The 18342-nt window shown below is 40.6% G+C and overlaps 1 protein-coding gene across 6 annotated transcripts in view; it reads right to left on the reverse strand.

The window, feature by feature from the left end:
- Positions 1-1922: 1922 nt before the first annotated feature.
- The window catches only part of NCOA7 (nuclear receptor coactivator 7), an 88964-nt gene continuing 72544 nt past the window's right edge, over positions 1923-18342 (reverse strand). For 5 of the 6 annotated variants that reach the window (XM_082049230.1, XM_082049232.1, XM_082049228.1 and 2 more), the window contains 6 exons: positions 11465-11612; positions 6837-6965; positions 6229-6381; positions 5592-5687; positions 4843-4916; positions 1923-4177 (listed from right to left, as the gene is read on the reverse strand). In XM_082049230.1, the coding sequence (XP_081905356.1) occupies positions 4042-4177; positions 4843-4916; positions 5592-5687; positions 6229-6381; positions 6837-6965; positions 11465-11612 (736 nt within the window). In that variant the 3' untranslated portion in view covers positions 1923-4041. Of the gene's footprint in view, positions 4178-4842; positions 4917-5591; positions 5688-6228; positions 6382-6836; positions 6966-9874; positions 10060-11464; positions 11613-18342 lie in introns of those variants that run through there. The other variant, XM_082049233.1, reaches the window with a different exon arrangement.

The raw sequence follows: 18342 nt of genomic DNA on the forward strand, positions 1-18342 counted from the left end.
TCCCCTCGCCGCCAGTGGGGAGTAAACGCCCCCCCCACAACCCGAGCGGGGCGCGAGCGGCGTGGGGCACGTGAACCCCCATACGAACACCCATGTGTTACAGAATCATATAGTGCCCTGAGCTGGAAGGGACGCACAAGGATCATCGAGTCCAACTGCTGTCCCTGCACAGGACAACCCCACAGTTCACACCGTGTGTCTGAGGGTGTTGTCCAGTCTCTTCTTGAACACTGTCAGGCTTGGGGCCCTGACACCTCCCTGGGGAGCCCATTCCAGTGCTCCACCACCCTCTGGGTGAAGAACCTTTTCCTAATGTCCAACCTAAACGTTCCCTGGCACATCTTCCTGCCACTCCCTTGGGTTCTGTCACTGCTCCTCCTCCCCTTGTGAGGAAGCTGCAGCCACCATGACATCTCCCCTCAAGTCTTCTCCAGGCTGAACAAATCAAGTGACTTCAGCCACTCCTCACACGACTTCCTCTCCAAACCCTTCACCAGGTTTGTATCCCTCTTCTGGACACTCTCCAGTTGCTTTGTATCTTTTTTTTATACTGTGGCATAGTATATACTGTAGGTTAGACCTGCAGGGCTGAATCCTTAAAGACAGGATTTCCATGTTTTTGTTCTTCACACAGCCCAAATGGCACAAAATACTTGCCCCACAGACAACAGGCCGTAGCATTTGAGGTAATGAGCTGCAAAATTCAGAATGACATTTTTCAGAAATGCATTTCTTCCAGAGCAAGCAGGTTGTGCTTGTACAAATAGGACACGTTTAGCTACGCTACCTGAAGAAGCATATTTGCTGACCTGCAGAGCATGAGGTGATCGCTTTGCCATGAGACAACCTGCTCCTTTTTTCTGCTGCACACAAGGGTCAATCTTGAAAGTTTACACACAAGGATTAGTCTGAAAGTAACTGGGTCCTACTTTGCTGTCAAGCCAGCTTTGTACAAAACCTGGCGCAAAAACCACACTGAAACCAGCACCAAATGAACGTCCGCACTCACCTGGGCGCTTACAGACCTTATTGTGAATCAGCATTTCAACACTGTCCTGAACCAAAAATCTTTATCCGAGTACCACTAAAGTACACATGCTTCACATTGCAGGAAACAAGCTTTTGTTGTCCCTCAGAGAGAAATGACTAGTGGCTGTACTTTTCCTCAGGAAAATTCTTACAGCTATTTCACTGAAACCAAGTTTCACAGATTGCACACTTGTTCTGTTTTGTGTGTAATCGTAGTTTGCTTTTTCTTAATACCATCTCTGTCTACCAAAAATTAAAAAAACCTTCAAGAACCAGGTACTTTCAAGACATTGTGTGCCTTTGTCCTGCTTGGACAGAAAGAAAAATACGTGAACACTTCAGCAATATAAAAAGGGTGCATCCAAAAGTGATATACACGGACTTTTGACTTCTGGGAACAAGTGGGTTAAAAAAAGATGAGGGAATACATGTCATTCACTACAGCTGAGAGAAGCAAAGAGAACTATTAGGTCAACTGTTTAAATGTCCACTGGTATTTCTTAGGCCTTTGTCACATTCTGTGTTTAACTGAACTCAAAACTCAGCTCTATTTTAGGAGATGCAATACCACAAAAAACCCCAACAAAACAACAAACAAACAAAACCCCAAATAAACAAAAACCCCACCATAAAAAAGGCAAAACTAAAATAAAACAGCCCCAAACAAAAAAAACCAACAACTCAAACCAACCAACCAAGCAACAAATCCCAAAACAACCCCCCCAAAAACCTGAACAACCGAAACCTCACATGTCCTTAACCATGTTTCTAAAATAAGATGTTGCTGGAAGCCTCTTTGTGATGGTAGGCATATATATTGGTCAGCATAATCTGCATCCTTTCACCTTTAAAATATACTAAAATTCGTGAAAAAAGGAAACATCTGTAACAAGTTTCTGAATGCATAAATTCCTTTATTGAAAATATTGTGATAGCACTGCATTACATATATTCAATATTCATAATTTCAAGGGTCACAGAATTTTGATTGAACAACACTGTTTTGAATATAGACCACAGCGTTTAGATATGCTCTGACAAAGATAATATAATGGAGTAAGTTGTAGGCAGCAATAGTGAAATGTATGTAAAATGTTGAACTTGTTTGGTTTGGGTTCTTTTTCTAACTATTAAGTGCTCTGCCACCATTGAAAAACGCAAACAGTGTTAGATATTCCTGGTATCTTCAAAGCGTTACGCTGTTAGCAACGTCCAAAATATTTCACAGCATTACCAATAAGAACTTTATTTATGGCTGTAGAAGACCACAGAGAAGGGAAGTGTGATAAGCTCACGTGCGGCGTGTTACAGGCTTACTGTATATAGCATTGGGTTTTCGGCTGTGAAATTTCTGTGCAGGATTAAAATTTACTAATGCTTTTGAAAGAAAACCACTTGGCTGCTTTTTTTTTTTTTTTAACCTATTAAAAAGGGGAAGAACAGTAACTAAATTGAGTTGTATTACTCAGTTAATAATATTCCAAACTTAGACTGTACTGTTTAATGTAAAGCACACTAATGTTTCTAAAACCTGCCTTTGTCAGGACCGTGACACACTCGAGTCTAAGGGCAGGACAGCATCCTGATGTTGGCTGGGCATGGACTACATGAACAAAACCACAGCTTAATAGGAAAGCACGATAATTTAACAAACAGTGGAGATTGCCACTCCTGTCACACTCTCCCTATTTACCAAAATTTTCATTTCATAATATGCAGTCTTTTCAGTGTTGAGGGGGGGAGGGGGAAAAGTACCCAAATACTTCCAGAAAAATAAAGAATATTTTGTTCCCTGCCAAATCCTAAGCCAGCTTGTTGTTTCAAATATGTCTTTTTCAGGAAGGAAATCGTATATATAATTACTAAGAAAACAAGTATTAGACTAACATGACCTGGCCAGTTAGGGGAATAGCATTCCTCCCTAAATCTCAATTGTATTTTCTCTTTAACAAAGCGGTTACTCTTCAGTTTGTTGAGAAGTGCTCATAAAAGCTCAGTGGGTGGCTTATTTTGAATCATTTGGTGGCGATACAGAAAAACAACCCTCTCTGAGACACGTCCTTTGTAAACAGTCAAATGCTCCAACCATGCCGTCCCAATTCTGTTGACTGCAGCAGAGCTGATAGAGTCTACACCAGGTGGCAGTTTGCCCAATGTCTCCATGCAGTGCCAAAATAATAATGTATTAACGGGAATGTGGCAGCAGAGTTAATAAGAAGCACTACCGACCTTCTCTCTCATCTCAGGAAACAAACAAAAAACCCCAGAATTATGCACTCAAGTGTTTCTGCCAGAAAAGAAACCCTCTAATTAGGGTAAAATGAAAACCCAATCTCATTTACAAAACAAAAATATAAAAAAATAACTTCAGAAATCAAATAAATTGATTCAGAATAAATGCCAATGCATAAGAAACCTACCTGAATAGTAATTATTTATCAAATTGAAATTTGAAACATCAAAAGAAAAAAACTCATTGCTAATACATTTACAAAAAAAAATCTGCTACACAATAACAATAAATAAAAAGATTTGAAAAACATGTTCCCTTAAGTGCTGTGTACACCTATTTGTGATTCTTTCCCATGGCAAACAGTATACTGCAGATTTTGGTAAAGTAACCTTTTATTTTTGGTTAGCATTTGTACGTTGAACATAAATACATATGGAATGTATGAGATAGTTATAGCTTTCCCACAGGATCTTTTTCACAGTTACAGAAAACATTTTCAACTGATACACCATGAATGTTTTCATAAGCATCACTTCTTCGATGGAGGAGCGCTGGGGGAGGAAGTAAAAATCACTTCGGACTAATCTCTTACTCTTCTGTGTCTTACTGCCTCTGACAACCTGCTCTGTTTTTTCTTGGGTTGGTTGGTTGGGGTTTTTTTGCGTAGTCATGCTCTGGTACAAACTTGAGGAAAAAGCGTGTAACATTGTGAGGCAGCCTGCACCTTCTAGTTAGCTTTTAAGTGCCTAACGGATCCAGTCCTTAAGGCAGTCAGTATTTCATTCAAATGTCCATACTTCTACATCTTGTATAATGAAATCTTCTTGCTTAGATAAGATGTCATTATTGAAGGTGCTGCAGGAGTTACTTCGCCCGTGATACAAATCTGCATCTAACCATAAGCCAAACCGGCCACTAAAAAGGAAATACACAACGAATTTCAGGTTATGATGTGTAACAGTAAAAATACTGGAAGCTGTTGAAACAACCAGAGGAGCGATACGGAGGAATCTAGGTAATTCTGAAGACCTCTTAGACTGAATGTGAAGGGCTCAATCCTGGCCAAGCACTTGCCAAGACACTCATGGAGCAGTTACCTCACTTTAGATAGCCATGCAGCCTTAGCCCTTGATTTCACGCCCACTGACCTTTGACATTAGAACCTGATAAAGCATTGTCTGTATGCTTGCTCTCTGTAGCAACAGAATAACAACAATGTAATGAAGGCCACATGAAGAAACCTTAGAAGCTGATGGCAAAACTGCCATTAGAGACTATCTTCTAGTGGCAAACCTGTTCAGCAGTGAGATGTGTATCTACCCAAAACATCTGTTTTTTTTTCCCAATCTCAAAAAAAAAAAAAAAAAAAAAGCTGCCCAACATCATTCACTCTCTCAAAGCAATGGAAATGCTCTGGGACTAACAGAAATCAGATTGCTGAAGTATCTTCCCTAAACAGTTTGCCAAAAGTAACTTCAGCCATTTTACTGATTAGTTTTTCTTTCAACTATCATTGTCCCTATTCTCATTAAAAAAAAAGTTAGCTACATGATCAAAACAACAAACATTCACTCACTCACCCTCCACCTCCAAGCTCCAGAGAGCTGGTGTCTCCATTGATGAAGTAGGTGTTCTCTCCACTCCATTTGAATACCTGAGGAAGGGAAAAGAACCCCATATATTTGGACTGTGAGGATTCCTGTACTCTTAAACTACTGGGGACTGACTCTTAGCAGGTATTTTTTGGTGTGGTTGTATTTTGTTTTATTTTTTTCTTGAAGGGGAAGGAAGAAGTAATAGGTAGAAAGTAAAGGAACAATACATATTTAAAACCCTGAACAAGGCACCCTAATCCTTTTTAAAATTCTGCTTGCATCTCTAAATCAACAGGCATTCTGTTAAAAAGGAACAAAGTGTTCAATATTGAAAAATGCAAAAGCCATGAACGTAAGGGGTATTTCAGTAGCACTCTTATTTCTGGTTTGTTGTCACTGTGATCCTAAACATGTGTGAAATTATACCCTGTTCTTGATGTCACTGTCTTCCAAGGTGAATCTTTGACAGTCCACTCCTTACTCTTCCCTGCTTCCCCCCCACCTTCAATCCACTTCAAACCCTCTCCTTGCCCTTACAGACTGTCTTCTTAGCACTTCAGATAATCACAGCTGCTGTTGGTTAAAGCATTGTGTTGAATCAATGAGCCATTAACTGCATTCATCAACAGCTCACACATCTTCGAAACTCAAATATGCTGTCTTCACAAAAATCTCATAGATGTTTCAAAAGTGGAACCCAAATATCTTATTTGAGAAAGTGAACACCCACTTACCTTGAAATTTGGACTGAATGTGTAGAGGAATGTTTCACCAGTGCCATAGTAATGGTCACTAAACCTGAAGGGATGCGTAGCATACGCTCCAAATATCTGTCAGAATAAAATGATTAAACAACTTTTGAGGACAGTGCAAAATTCAAGAGAAAAATATCCAAACATTTAAAAATATTTTCTAAAGAACAACTGAGCTGGTGTTTCACGTTAGAAGGACCAACTAGTAAAGTACATCAGATGAGCAAGTACTCCTGCAAATCTTTTGTATCCTGCAAGTTAAAAGCCAGATGACAACAATGGCAATAGAAACACTGACTCTAGGAGCTACTGAAGTACTAGACCTTCACAGAGGCATTATTTGTGACAGCTTTTTAGTGAGATACCCAAGGAAGATACTTCCATGGGGACTATTAAAGGGAGCACTCACTGCAATTATGAAGCTGCGGGGCGGGTATTTCTATTAGTGCTGATGTACTTTCGTGCCTGTAAGTTTAGTTTAAGCAGTAGAAAATACAAAAGAAAACACCAATGTCTTATTTTGGTATGATGTCACTTTGCTGAATGACTAGCACTTCTGAATGATCACTATATGATGTTGCCCTTTCAGTCCAACCGCTGCAGAACATGCACTCCTTACCTGGTTGTCCATATCCTTGATGACAAGAAGAACCGGACTGTCGAGAGATGCTGATTTACGGTACAGAGTCTTCAGGCTGGTCCCATGCTCCAGCGTACTGTACGCAAGCCGCCACGGGTATCCCTGCACTCGCGCAGGCAAGCGCCGGGCAAGCTGGGCAATGAACAGCGGGAAAAGGAAACATATTCAACAGGTTGTGTGACAGCTGGTGCCCCTTTCTGCAGGGGCTTCTGAGCCAAAAAATGGCTGTCAAGGGAACAGTTGATGCCAGCAGCTTAACACCTGTGCCACATGCATGTGTCCCTGCCTGTACTCTGAGCTCAACTGTCTGCGTTCACATCACATCAAAACTGGCACCGCTCTCAAAGCACAGCAGGAGTTGCCAGTCCTCATTATCACAGCTGAAAACAGTTGCAAAACACAAAAATAAGCTTTCCAGGTGAGCCAGTGCTGCAGCAAACAGGACCTGACACAAGGACATTCCACCATACTAAGTACTTTCCAAATTATTAAAAAGCATTGGCATTGCCTCCGGAAGGTAAATGTCCCACACTTGGCAGAGACAGCACCAGAGCTAACAAGGAAGCCTGAGGTTTTTCTAGCCATACCTGCTCTATGTGCATGTTCTCCAGGAGGGCACTGTGATGCTTCAAGACAGGCAAAGTATCATCATCTTCTTCTTCTTCATAGTAACTGCAAACGCTCTTTCTTCGTTTTGCTTCTTCTACTGTTATGATCTGAGGCAAGAGAACAAGTGTCCAACATAAGGCTGTCAATCCTCTGTTGAAGCAAATTAATTTAAAACACTATAACCCCCAGCTGTTACACTGTATGGAGCAAATCCACTGTATGGGATGGTTGTATCAAGCACAGACAGCCTTAACCAAATGGGGAAATTCTAAACTGTTAAGGTGTCTTTGAGACAGCATGGCCAGAAGTTCTTCATGCCCTGGTGACCTCCCACAGCTGTAGAGTCCCTTTGGATTAAAAAATATTGATGTAACCAGGTGACATCATGCAGTCAGTCTCAGATACAGCTGGTCTCAAGCCAGAAGACTAAAGTGCACCTACTGCTTCCAAGGGACATGACACACATCTGAAGTAGGGGGCTTGTGGAGACTAAATGAGGAGGATGCAGAAGCATCTTTGTTTTCTCTCATGCAAATAGTTGAGTACATTAGATATTTTATCAGGTGCTAATGCATGAGAATATGAAAAAGTTTAAAATGTCACTTATCCTTTTCATTAAAACAGCAACTTTTTCTTGGTTTACTGACTCAGGCATGGTTTTGTGTACACAAACTGAAACAGAATGAATAAAGCCAAGAAGTAAAAATGTAAATAAATTTGAATAGATATTTTGAAGTTCTGTCTTGTAGGAAATATACTGAGTAAGACTCTGAGCATCCAGTTTAGCTATATTCTTGAAAACACTAATTCTGAGAGTCCAGATCTTTATAAAATACATTCTTAGTTTAAAATGAACAAACAGCTCTTTGGAAACTTCTATTTATTCCTTTGTTTAAGACTCCATAAAGAGAGCACATTGTAATATTTTAAAAGTAAGTCCATATGAATATTTCTAACACTAAGTTTGAATTTAAATACTTAAAAAATGAAGCACAGATTTCTCTCTAGCAACTACAGGTAAGCCATACTACTGTTTCCCATAAAGCTGGTAAAAAAATGAGAATGCAAGTCCATACGCTTAATACTTGTCTATCAAAGCACTCAGCAGCCTACGGGGTGCTGAGAGAGACAGGGGACAAGTTCTGAACCCCAGGCAGCACGGGCAGCAAACAGGAGCCCAGACGTGGCGTAGGGCAGAGGGGAGGACACTGTGTCACCCCTTGGCAGCAGCGGTCTGGGTGCCCTGGCTCCTGAAGAGATGCTGCTGGGGTGCTCAGCCTCCCAGCATCACCTGGCAGAGCTAGAAAGCTGCTCACCCTTCAGTGCAGCTCAGGGTGCTTAGCAAGTAACAGGAGCCTCGGTGAGGTGAAGCACACTGCGCCCAGCAGTGGGGCTTTAGCTGGGCTCGGTGCCACCACAGCAAACAGTTTCTGTACAGTAAAAGCTCAGAGACTGGGCTGATGAGAAAGAAAAGGGGAAGCAAGGGGGCCTAACCACAAAACAAACAGGAAACCTGAAACAACCTTTCTTCCATGAGCATATCACCATGAAGGTCTTCTCTTGGAGCTAGAACCTCAAGATGTGGCTGTCAAGCACACTGCGCTGCTGCCACACACTGCCCTGCAAATACAGCTTCCAAACAACTTTCCCATTACACATGGGTAAAGTTTTGCATAGCTCCTCCATGACTTCACAATCGCTGCTTGAACTTGCAGAAGCTGCCAACAGTCAACACAATTGCCAAGAAGCGCCTGGAGGTCCTACGCACACCTGTCCCACGGGCAAGAAACAAAATCCACTGGGCTGACTCCAACTGCAGATTTAACCACATCACAAAAACACAGAGAAGGAGCTTCTTGCGAAGACCAGGACTGGTGAAGAGTTCACCGTGGGCAGGACAAAGCCCTAACACCGTCAGTCACACCTAGCATCTCCAGTGGGACATCAGCAACACGTCTGCTGGATGCATTCACCTCCAGCCCACATTCACCTACAGACACCTGGAGTTGAGCCTGGGGCAGCCACTCCAAGCAGGGCACCCCAGCACTGGCACTCCAACATACACAGTGGGGTTAGGAAAGGGGGCAAGACAAAATCCAAGGGCAAAGCAAAATCCAGCCCACAGAACTAATGTTGTTACATGTCTCTGTGCATCTGAGCAGTACAGGTATTCCTGCCAGTGACGCTGGCAGAGCAGTACAGCTGCATCCTGCCCCTCCAGCCCAGGCTCAGCGGGAATTTAGTCCTGGGTCTTCTGAGACTAAAAGGAATCCTGTGCTTGAAAATTCTTCATATGTTAAATTTCAGGGAAGGTTTGCGCTAAAAAATTAACATAAATTTAAAAAAACCTCAACAAACTGTTAAAAACAAAATGGACTTTGTGCTTTTATCCTTGCTCTTTTCCACCTCCTGAATGGTTTCCCTTCCCTCCTCATCTTCCAGGCCATTATTTTATCTTTTTTTTTTTTTTTTTTTTTTTTTTAAATGAACACTTTTTTCATCTTATATAAAAAGTACCCCCCAGGTCCTCTTTCAAAGTCTTTCCCCAGGAGGGGGAGGGAAAGTATCACAGTAGATCAACCAGCCACAGGTATCTGTAGCAAAATGCAACCAAACTCGCAAACACAGGCAATCACGGAAAATTTATTAACACAGCTGTAAATTACAAATCAACTCCAAAGACAGACAAGTCCCCTTCTTCACTGCATAGATACTTTTTCAGTCTATAACCAAAGTGCACATTTGAATGAAGTTCAGAGTCAACAAATGCAAAAAAAAGGGATTTGCAGAATCACATGTTTAAAGACCACACAAAAGCAGAGAGAAACAAAAAGAATCAACCGCTACAGAAACTGGATCTACAAAATCTTTTCAAGATTTTACAGAACTGAGAAAGCAAGCTACCTGGTGTGGAAATACTCTGTTAAAATTAGTCTGAGTAAGGAGCACATTTTTACTGGGACAGAAGCGCTGTATCAGATCCACACTGTTCAAACAGGGACACAGTTCAACATACCTCCACAAAAGGCTCCTCCTGGTCAGGTCTGGCATAGTAAAGAATTCGAATATTCAAAGGCATTTGCTTCCCTTTCATTATCTACCAGTTTATTTTTGCAGTATCCACTATACTTCCCTGCTCTAGTGGCAAGAGCTCTCACCAACAAGCACGACAGACTGCCCATGCCACGCTGGGATAAAGTTGCTTTTATGCTCCTCTCTACTTTCTGTTTCCCCACGAGGGAGAGTGAAACTTGGTAAATGATCATGCCCAAATTTGGACTTCCTGAAAGACCTCCTTTACAATTTGTAAAGCTTGAATATACTACAAATAAGAGAAACACACCTTTAAGAAGCTGTTTCCAGAGAATTCTTCTTCCATTACATATTGAAATAAAAGAATGAGACAAAAGCTTCCAGTGTGGACAGATCTCTCTCACCTCTGTTCTTCACATCACTGTCCCTCCCTCTTTCATTTTGGTTTTATGAAAATGGCATGCAAATAACACCTGAACAGTGAAATCTAGTGCAATATATGACAGCAATCAGCTCTGGGCAAAACAAGGAATGAAGACTCCTATCTATCTATCTATTTGCAGTTCACAAAGCACCAAGATTAAAAAAATAAAAAACTGTAAAAATAAAAGCTATGTGGGATTAGAGGTGACATTACTACATTTCAAATGTCAAGCCCCACTCCCAACCTCCACTTTTGAACAGGACCAATGTAGTTTAAAGATAGAAACGCTTCAAAAAAATAAAAAGGGCAGTAGAATTTTAAAAACACATTTATGTTTAAGACAAATAACCAGATCACTTTGTAAATCACCATCAAGATATTTCCCACTTAGGGATTTAATCTGGTTGTTTGGGTTTTTTTTTGTTTTTGTTTTTGTTTTTTTTTTGTTTTTTTGTTTTGTTTTTTAATTTAACGCACATCCTTAGCGCAGCAAGTGCTTCAGCGTTCAGAAATATAATTAAAAAATGTGTGTGAGCTTATTTGCCTTAGAAATGAGGTTTTGTATGCACAAGCAACAGATAACACACACAGGCATGCCAAGTAGTTAAAACAGATTGTAAAAGCCCCCGTATGAAAAAGCTAAAGTCACAGTCTAAAACCTATCCATCTTACAACCAATATTCAAAGAGCACTGCTGTGTGCACCTGAGATGCAAGGGTGTGCCACAACATCCCACAGCAACCCATTCCAACCAGCACACAGGAGTCTCTGTTGGTGTTTACATATACATATACATTTCAGAGGTTTTATTTGTAGTATATAAATACAATATGGATTTAGCAATGCTGACAACATACGCCTGTATACTTTTGCAAAAGGCTAACCTCACATCACCAAAATATTTGCACAACTGCTGCTTGCACACCACAGAGCTCCCAGTTGTTTGCCAGCTCTTTCTAGGAAGAGAAGAAAGGAGGACTGAAGGAATATGAGTACGTTTGTGAGACAGATACAAGCCTGCAGGAGACTTCTATATAAACAGTAAGCATATAGAAACACCATAAAAAAATCATCAAAACAGCAAATGCTGAGATTCTTAACAGGGGCTGCACACTTCATATGCTTCACAGAACAGCAGAAAGCACTCACCTCCCAGCTTTTAGTAGTGGGCTCACTGAAGAAGTTGTCTATCATGTCAAGCTCCTCCTTTTCTACCACGACAAAACCTTGCTCTTTGGCATCTTTCCCATATATTTCTGGTGACCACTGAACAAAAAACGTGTACAAGTGATCCACCCTGTAAACAGAAGAGAAGGAGACAACTGTTGTGCAGTGGTCCATGAACACAGCGCTGCCATGTAGTACAGAGGTTTTGTCCAGTCACAAAAGAAGGGACAACTGCACAAATAGTGTACTACCTGTGTACTTCCACCCTTGCGTACCACCCCAAGGCAATAAATAGCTCCTTCCACCTGGCAGCCTGAAGCATTTCAAGGTTTCTGTTTTCCATCCCACAATACTTTTTTTTCTTCCCTTTGTTATACACACAGTCAAAGCATCATGGAAACACCAAGTGGTTTGTGCAGTCCCACGCAATTAATATTAAGATGACAAATTGCCTGTTTTTACATCATGTTCACAAAAGTTAAGTCCGTAAAAAACTCAATTATTTAGTTTGACCTCCTGCACAGACCAAGCCATAAAATACCACCAGTAAAGTCTACGCCACGTTTCTATCTGCCCTCTAAAAGTTACAGAGACTAACCACAAAAGAATTTTTCATTTTGTTAGCATAATGAAAATAAGCAGTTACTGACAGCTTTGCTAATGATACAGTACCGGCAGTGTATGCAATTCCATAACCGTGGTCAGTTCTCAATCATTTTCTTGAATGAGATGCTCTTTGACAACACCCATAACAAACAGCAAAACAATTTCTCAAGAAGGAATTTAAGTAATATATTCCTTTCACCCAGATGGTACTAAGGATTAAAATGAACACATGCAATTTGAAACAGGAATACAACAGTGGATCCACTGTACAAGGAGATGAATTGCCAGGAAAAAAAAAAAAAAAAAAGACAAAAAAAAGTAATTAAAGAGGGCAGATAGAAAGATAGTAAGTACTTATGACACCGGATCTTTCTCCAGTTATTCACTAGAAAGTTTTGTCCAGCAGTTCCTTGATCTATACAGAACAATTAAAAGCTTAGAGAAACCTAGGCATTCTCCCCCTGTATTTCAAGTTACTTGGATTTATAGTATATGCGCAAATAATCTTAAAACACCATTTCAGCACTGTTGGATTCTGTTCAGGTTCATTTATTTTATTCCACAGATTTCTCCAATCAAGTCTACATTTTCTGCTCTACACTTCTACCAGTAATGGCTAGAATCTGAGGTCAGTTCTAATTGCATAAACTGCCAGGCCTGAAATTGTTGCCCGCTCATGACAGGTATATTAATTCATAATTAAAGCGAGACATTGTGGGGCAGAGCTTGACTCACTTTAGCTTCAATACATTTTGTTCCAATTCCCACTACCCTCAGAAAGAATAAAGGATTTATTTGCTACGTCATTGAAATGTCCTTCTAACCATGAAAACTGAATAAATTAGCATTGCCTTCTGTTTTTTCTGTTCTCCTTTGCATAATCACAAACACTTCTGTGGTGCATGGCTAACAAATGACCTAGCTGAATTTAAATTTTTGTTATCAAACAAGAATTGTATCTATGAGACATTTCTAAGATACAACCAAATATAGCTCTAGCATAATGGTCCTAAATTTGTGAATGACATGCAACACAATAGTTCCTGAGGCATAAGCAGCCTCCCTTCATCAAGAACAAGTAAGGTAGCTAATGCTGACATCAAAATAAAAATTTTAGCTGCTGTTTGTTCCGCTGCAGCAACACACACAAAAGAGATCGAAGTAGCACCATGCAAACAATCGGTCCTCAGGATAGTCCTCTCCAATAATGGCCTGCAAAAGGCTAAAAGAGGGTCACACTATCATTGCCAAGGGTTCCCCCTTTCTTTGTGAGAAGCCATGTGATCGCTTAGAAGTTTGCACAGATCTAAAAATAGTGAACTATGGAAGACACTTCTAAAAGCTGCATCATGTCATTTTAATCAAGATCTTTTCTTTTAACTGCAGAAGTTTTCCCACATCAGCAGGTGCCACTCAGTGTGCCCTAAAGCCCTTTACTTGCTCACAGAGGCTTCAGAAGAAGCAGTACAATCATCTCTTTGCTAAACAATGTAACTTTTAACTGAAAGAGACATTTAACTTGACCATTGTGTGTTTTACGTGCAGTAGTCCTAGTCTGGAAAGCTAACTACTATAGAAAGCTGCACTGCAGTAAAATCAACCAAGTTCCTCAGTGCACTCAGAATATTTCCTGTCAGGCCCCATGGACCTGTAAATGCCCAGTTCATCTAAGCAGTCCACAAATAAGTTTTCCTCTGCCATGGACAGATGCTAAATAAATACAGACACTAAAGATTTAAGAAGCAGCAGTGGAAAGTAAGAAATAGGTTATTATAGAAGTGAAGTCATTGTGAAAGGGATGCTGAGCATCCCTTCTCTGTTAATAAAATAATAACATCATGCTATGGTGGTATTTCCAAGTGACCAAAATGAAAAGAAAAAAAAAGACAATTCCTAACTTCAGAAACCAGTGCCTGGGGAACTCTCCTACAGCCAGCTTGACAGCTGTGAGGAAATTTACCCTAGAATTCAATAGCTGTTTCAGAGATCACATGCTTATGACTGTGTTATGCACTGAGAGAGAAACATCAATAAAACATAAGGTACTTGGAAATGAACAACTTCAGAAATCTGAAGTTAATCACTCCAAAAAGAACTTATTCAAAAGAAAAAAAATTATAACAGGAAACTTAAAAAAACAAACAAAAAACCCAAACAACAACAACAACAAAAAACAAAACAAAATAATCCCACAAAACAAAAAAAACAAACCACCCCCCCCCCCAAAAAAAAAAACAACCAAACTAACCAAACAAAAAAAACCTAGAAGACACAAATCAAAAATGAAAGATGGAACACTGATTAAAGAGGGAACCCCCTGCCAGCTGTAGCCAGATTAAAAGGAAAGTTCATAGTAATACACACACAAAGGGCCCAAAACAAATGCAAAACGCAAAGTTTATAGTGAAGGATATAAATTCAGTAGAAAACTAATTTTGGAAAGTAGAAAACACGACTTAAATATCATGACAGCCAAGTGATAAAATTAGTGTTAGACAAAAGCCTGGTGGAGTATTATGCCGCTGCACTGCATAGTAACCTGGGCACAATCAGCCACGTGTGTGTGTCTGTCCCAACAGCAGAGCACACACAGAAGAGCAAGCAAGGGCTGTGATTGCTGGGTGCTCCCTTACCCTTGGCAGAAAGGCCCTAGAGACCTGGGATAACGGCTCTGAATTTCGGAGCAAGAGCTCCACACCAGCACACTGATGACAACACTTGGTGCGACCCTTGAACGCACCAAGAAAGTAACATTCAGTAGAAGGAATGAGATTGTGTTTAGTTTGGTGTTTGACACTTTGGTGACCACTGGTGGAACACTATGCTCATCTCTGATGCAACATTCCCAAGTCACATTTAAGCGCTGCAGCTTAAAGAGATGCAAAACCAACTGTTGTACAGCGAGAAGCAAAAGTTATTCAGCTTACAGGAGTGACACTCTGTGATAACCAACATTAAGAGGAACTGAATCCAGGTCATGCAGATAAAACCACAACCTGGGACCGGAAGCCAGAAAAATTAAAGTAGGTATCTAGTGCACTGAAAGAGAGCAAAGGCAATTGTCAATAAAACACACTAGACAAATCGTCAAGATTCTTTAGAGAGAACCATGAATGACTTTTCTCCTAAAAGATGTACTTTAATTTAGGAGGCCCCAAACTGACATCACCACCGCCACCATTTCTGTTGATATGGCAACAATATCTGACTTCTTTGAGGGCAGAGGCAAACTAGTCTTCCATAAATCAATGTCTTTGGGTCAGTCACATGTGGGAGTGAGGCTACTTCCAAATTGTATATATAGATAGTGGGGGATGGTTTCTGCATCCTTTGACACACGTACAAAGGCCCCAAGTCCAACCACAGCAACTGGTCTAGAAACAAGAATTAATTCAGAGGAGTCCTACACCTTTGTTACAAACATGCCTGACTAGATGATGATCCTTCACGAATCTTATGAGGGCTAAGGTATCATAAGCCCTCATATGCTTATATGAGCTTACATGAGCCCTAATTATAAGATACTAAGCTATAGATACAGACTGGTTTTCATAGGTTTCATCTGTACAGTGCGATATCTTATTTATCAGGAGTCTATGAGTTTTCTATTTGTACTGGGCTAACTCAAAAGGAGTCTATATCTAAGCTTTAAGCTACCTATTCCATTCCATTAAGATGAGCATTTTAAGAGTGATCCTTCAGCATCAGGACCACCTCAGTCATTGTCCCTTTGTGCAAAGTGCATGGAAGCATCATGTCGGTATTGACTCCAGCTAGCTGTGATCTTCCAGATTTCAGCTTCAACCCTATTAACTACAGCGTATCATGCACCAGATACTAACAAGAGTCACAACTAAGCAGCATCTTGCACTACAAAAGGAAACCTCTCCAGAAATAGTAACAAAACCCAAACCAAAACTCACCCAGCTCCCCAAACCAACCAACCAAACAAAAACAATCAATGGGGCAGGAAGCTAAGAGTACAAAAGCAAGGCTCTACCTCTGCTACTTTTTCTCCTTGAAAATTTGCTTGCTTTCACAAAAAGAAACTTCCAAAAAAGCAGATGCCCTCTCAGCAGCATGATCTCAGTGCAATGTCTTGATTAACACAAAATATACATTCATAAACCAACCCTGTCAGCCAAATTCCTATTACAGATAATCAGTGAAATTTACTTCTTGACTTAGGAACTAGTCACTGCTAAAATGAGAAAATTGTTAGGACACAGGTTTATAAACAAAAAAATTTTGCATTACTATCTCTGTCCCATTGCAATGCATTTTCCTGTGCAAGACCTTGAGGAAATCTGTGAGTGGTGGAATCACTGACGTACTAATACTCAAAATCCACTAGGGTGGAAAAAATCAACATGCTATTTAAATACCTGTAAACACAAATCCAAGTAGTAAGAGCACGCATAGACTTACCCCCTAATACTGTAAGCTATACCCATTGCAAGGCTTCTCAGCAGAAGAATCAATCAATCAGCATCCAAAAGCATGGGTGCCTCTGCTAGGCTGAACCCGACAAGATGCTGCCTTAGACTGAGTTAATCCATATATAAAGATTCTGGAGCTGTCCATCACCCCTGTTACGTGTCAAGGCGAGCACAGCTGTGAGCAGGGTGCAGGGCAGCACAGCCCTGGAGTCACTGATTAACCCAGCCGGGCTCTGCAGGTCATCGGGCAACGTGCACTGGGACGCTCTCGGTGCCCAAGAAGCCACGTAGTTCCCAGATGAGACCTCGAACAGTCGCAATAGGCCGATGAGACTTAACACTTGTTAACAGCCTTTTTTATAAAGAGTATTCGACTAACAGTTTTCTCTCTGTATTGATGTTTCTGGAGGCTTTCATTAAAAATAATTTTTAAAAAAGTTTTAAAAGGTGAGTTTTCCCCCCACCATGCTTCTGTCCTGTTGCCTGTTGATCCTGCGGACAGAACTGCAGCTCCTCTGGGAGCAGTGGGTGATGCAGCCCAGACTGAAAATGGAGCCACTTTCGCAAATTATGACAGAACCTGTTTTAATAGCAAACACCAAGAGGCAATGGTAAAATGCAATTAAATGCAAACCAGAGGAAGATTTAATTTATGAAGGGGTTATAGACCTAACACTAATTTCTTCAAAATCTCAGTCCAATTTGTTTTTTGGTTTTTAAATTACTACGAAACGTTAAGACGTTGCACAAGCTACTGCAACTGAAGTGGACAGATAGTGTTTAATTTATGCTGCTTTATGGCAAAGACATGAGAGTGGTATTCTTGATACTTTCATACATTAATATACATTGTATTTTGAATGTTTTTAAATTAATAAATGATTTTGATACATTATATCAAAAATACATTGTAAAGCTATCCCAATAACCAACTGTCCATGCCACTCTCAAGATGTAACACCGATATAATAATTATATACTATCCAATACTGGAGCAAGAATACCACCAGTGCATTGGAAGTGATGCATTTTGCTTTGGGAAGGCATCTGGGAGTTTGGAGAAAACACTGACTTGTTAGACAAAGATATATCTTGCATTAATATGAGGGAGTAGGTCTCACATTTAATTTTTGCCTCAAGTTCTACGTGATCTTTTATGCACCTCTGTGCTGCTAAAACAGGCATTATGAATAGCACCGTAATGACCCCATCTTATACTATATTCACCACTAATTCTTACCAAGATCTGAACAGCAGCTCTGAGAGCAAAGATCTGGCCTGTCAGCCAGCACAGCCAAGTGCTGCTGCAACAGCTCACTGCAGGAACTACTTGTTCCTCATTCCAAAAACTTAAGTATAAACCAGTTGTCAACATGTCAGTTTATATATGGATTAGGTCCCCTCACTAATCAGAAAATTTCTGCTCATAAAACGACAAGCCAAGCAGCTGTTTTTCAAGTTTGCGGTAAGATGCTTAATAGATTTACCTGTTGTGCAGAGAAACCATCAGAGATTACCTCAGTTCTGCTCAGCAGCTTTATTCAACATTAGATACAGTATCCCCAAAGCAAAAACTGACCTTGTGTTATATTACAGCATCACTCTAACTCCTTGAAGTATGTACTCACACTTCGACCTAGAATTTTCTGAACCTGCCCTTTTGCAATCACTGAGGAGCCAAGGACTGGGTTCAGCAGAGAGCAAGCAAGCCAAAAGCTATCTTCAGCTGCACTCCCGATGGCCACATTCCAGATGGATCAAACCTCTCCCCCTCCTCCCCTAGGTCAGCAACTTCCATACCACTGCTCTGCTCAA

The sequence above is a fragment of the Streptopelia decaocto genome (assembly GCF_964273445.1).
Source record: "Streptopelia decaocto genome assembly, chromosome: 3".
In the NCBI taxonomy this organism is placed as follows: domain Eukaryota; kingdom Metazoa; phylum Chordata; class Aves; order Columbiformes; family Columbidae; genus Streptopelia; species Streptopelia decaocto.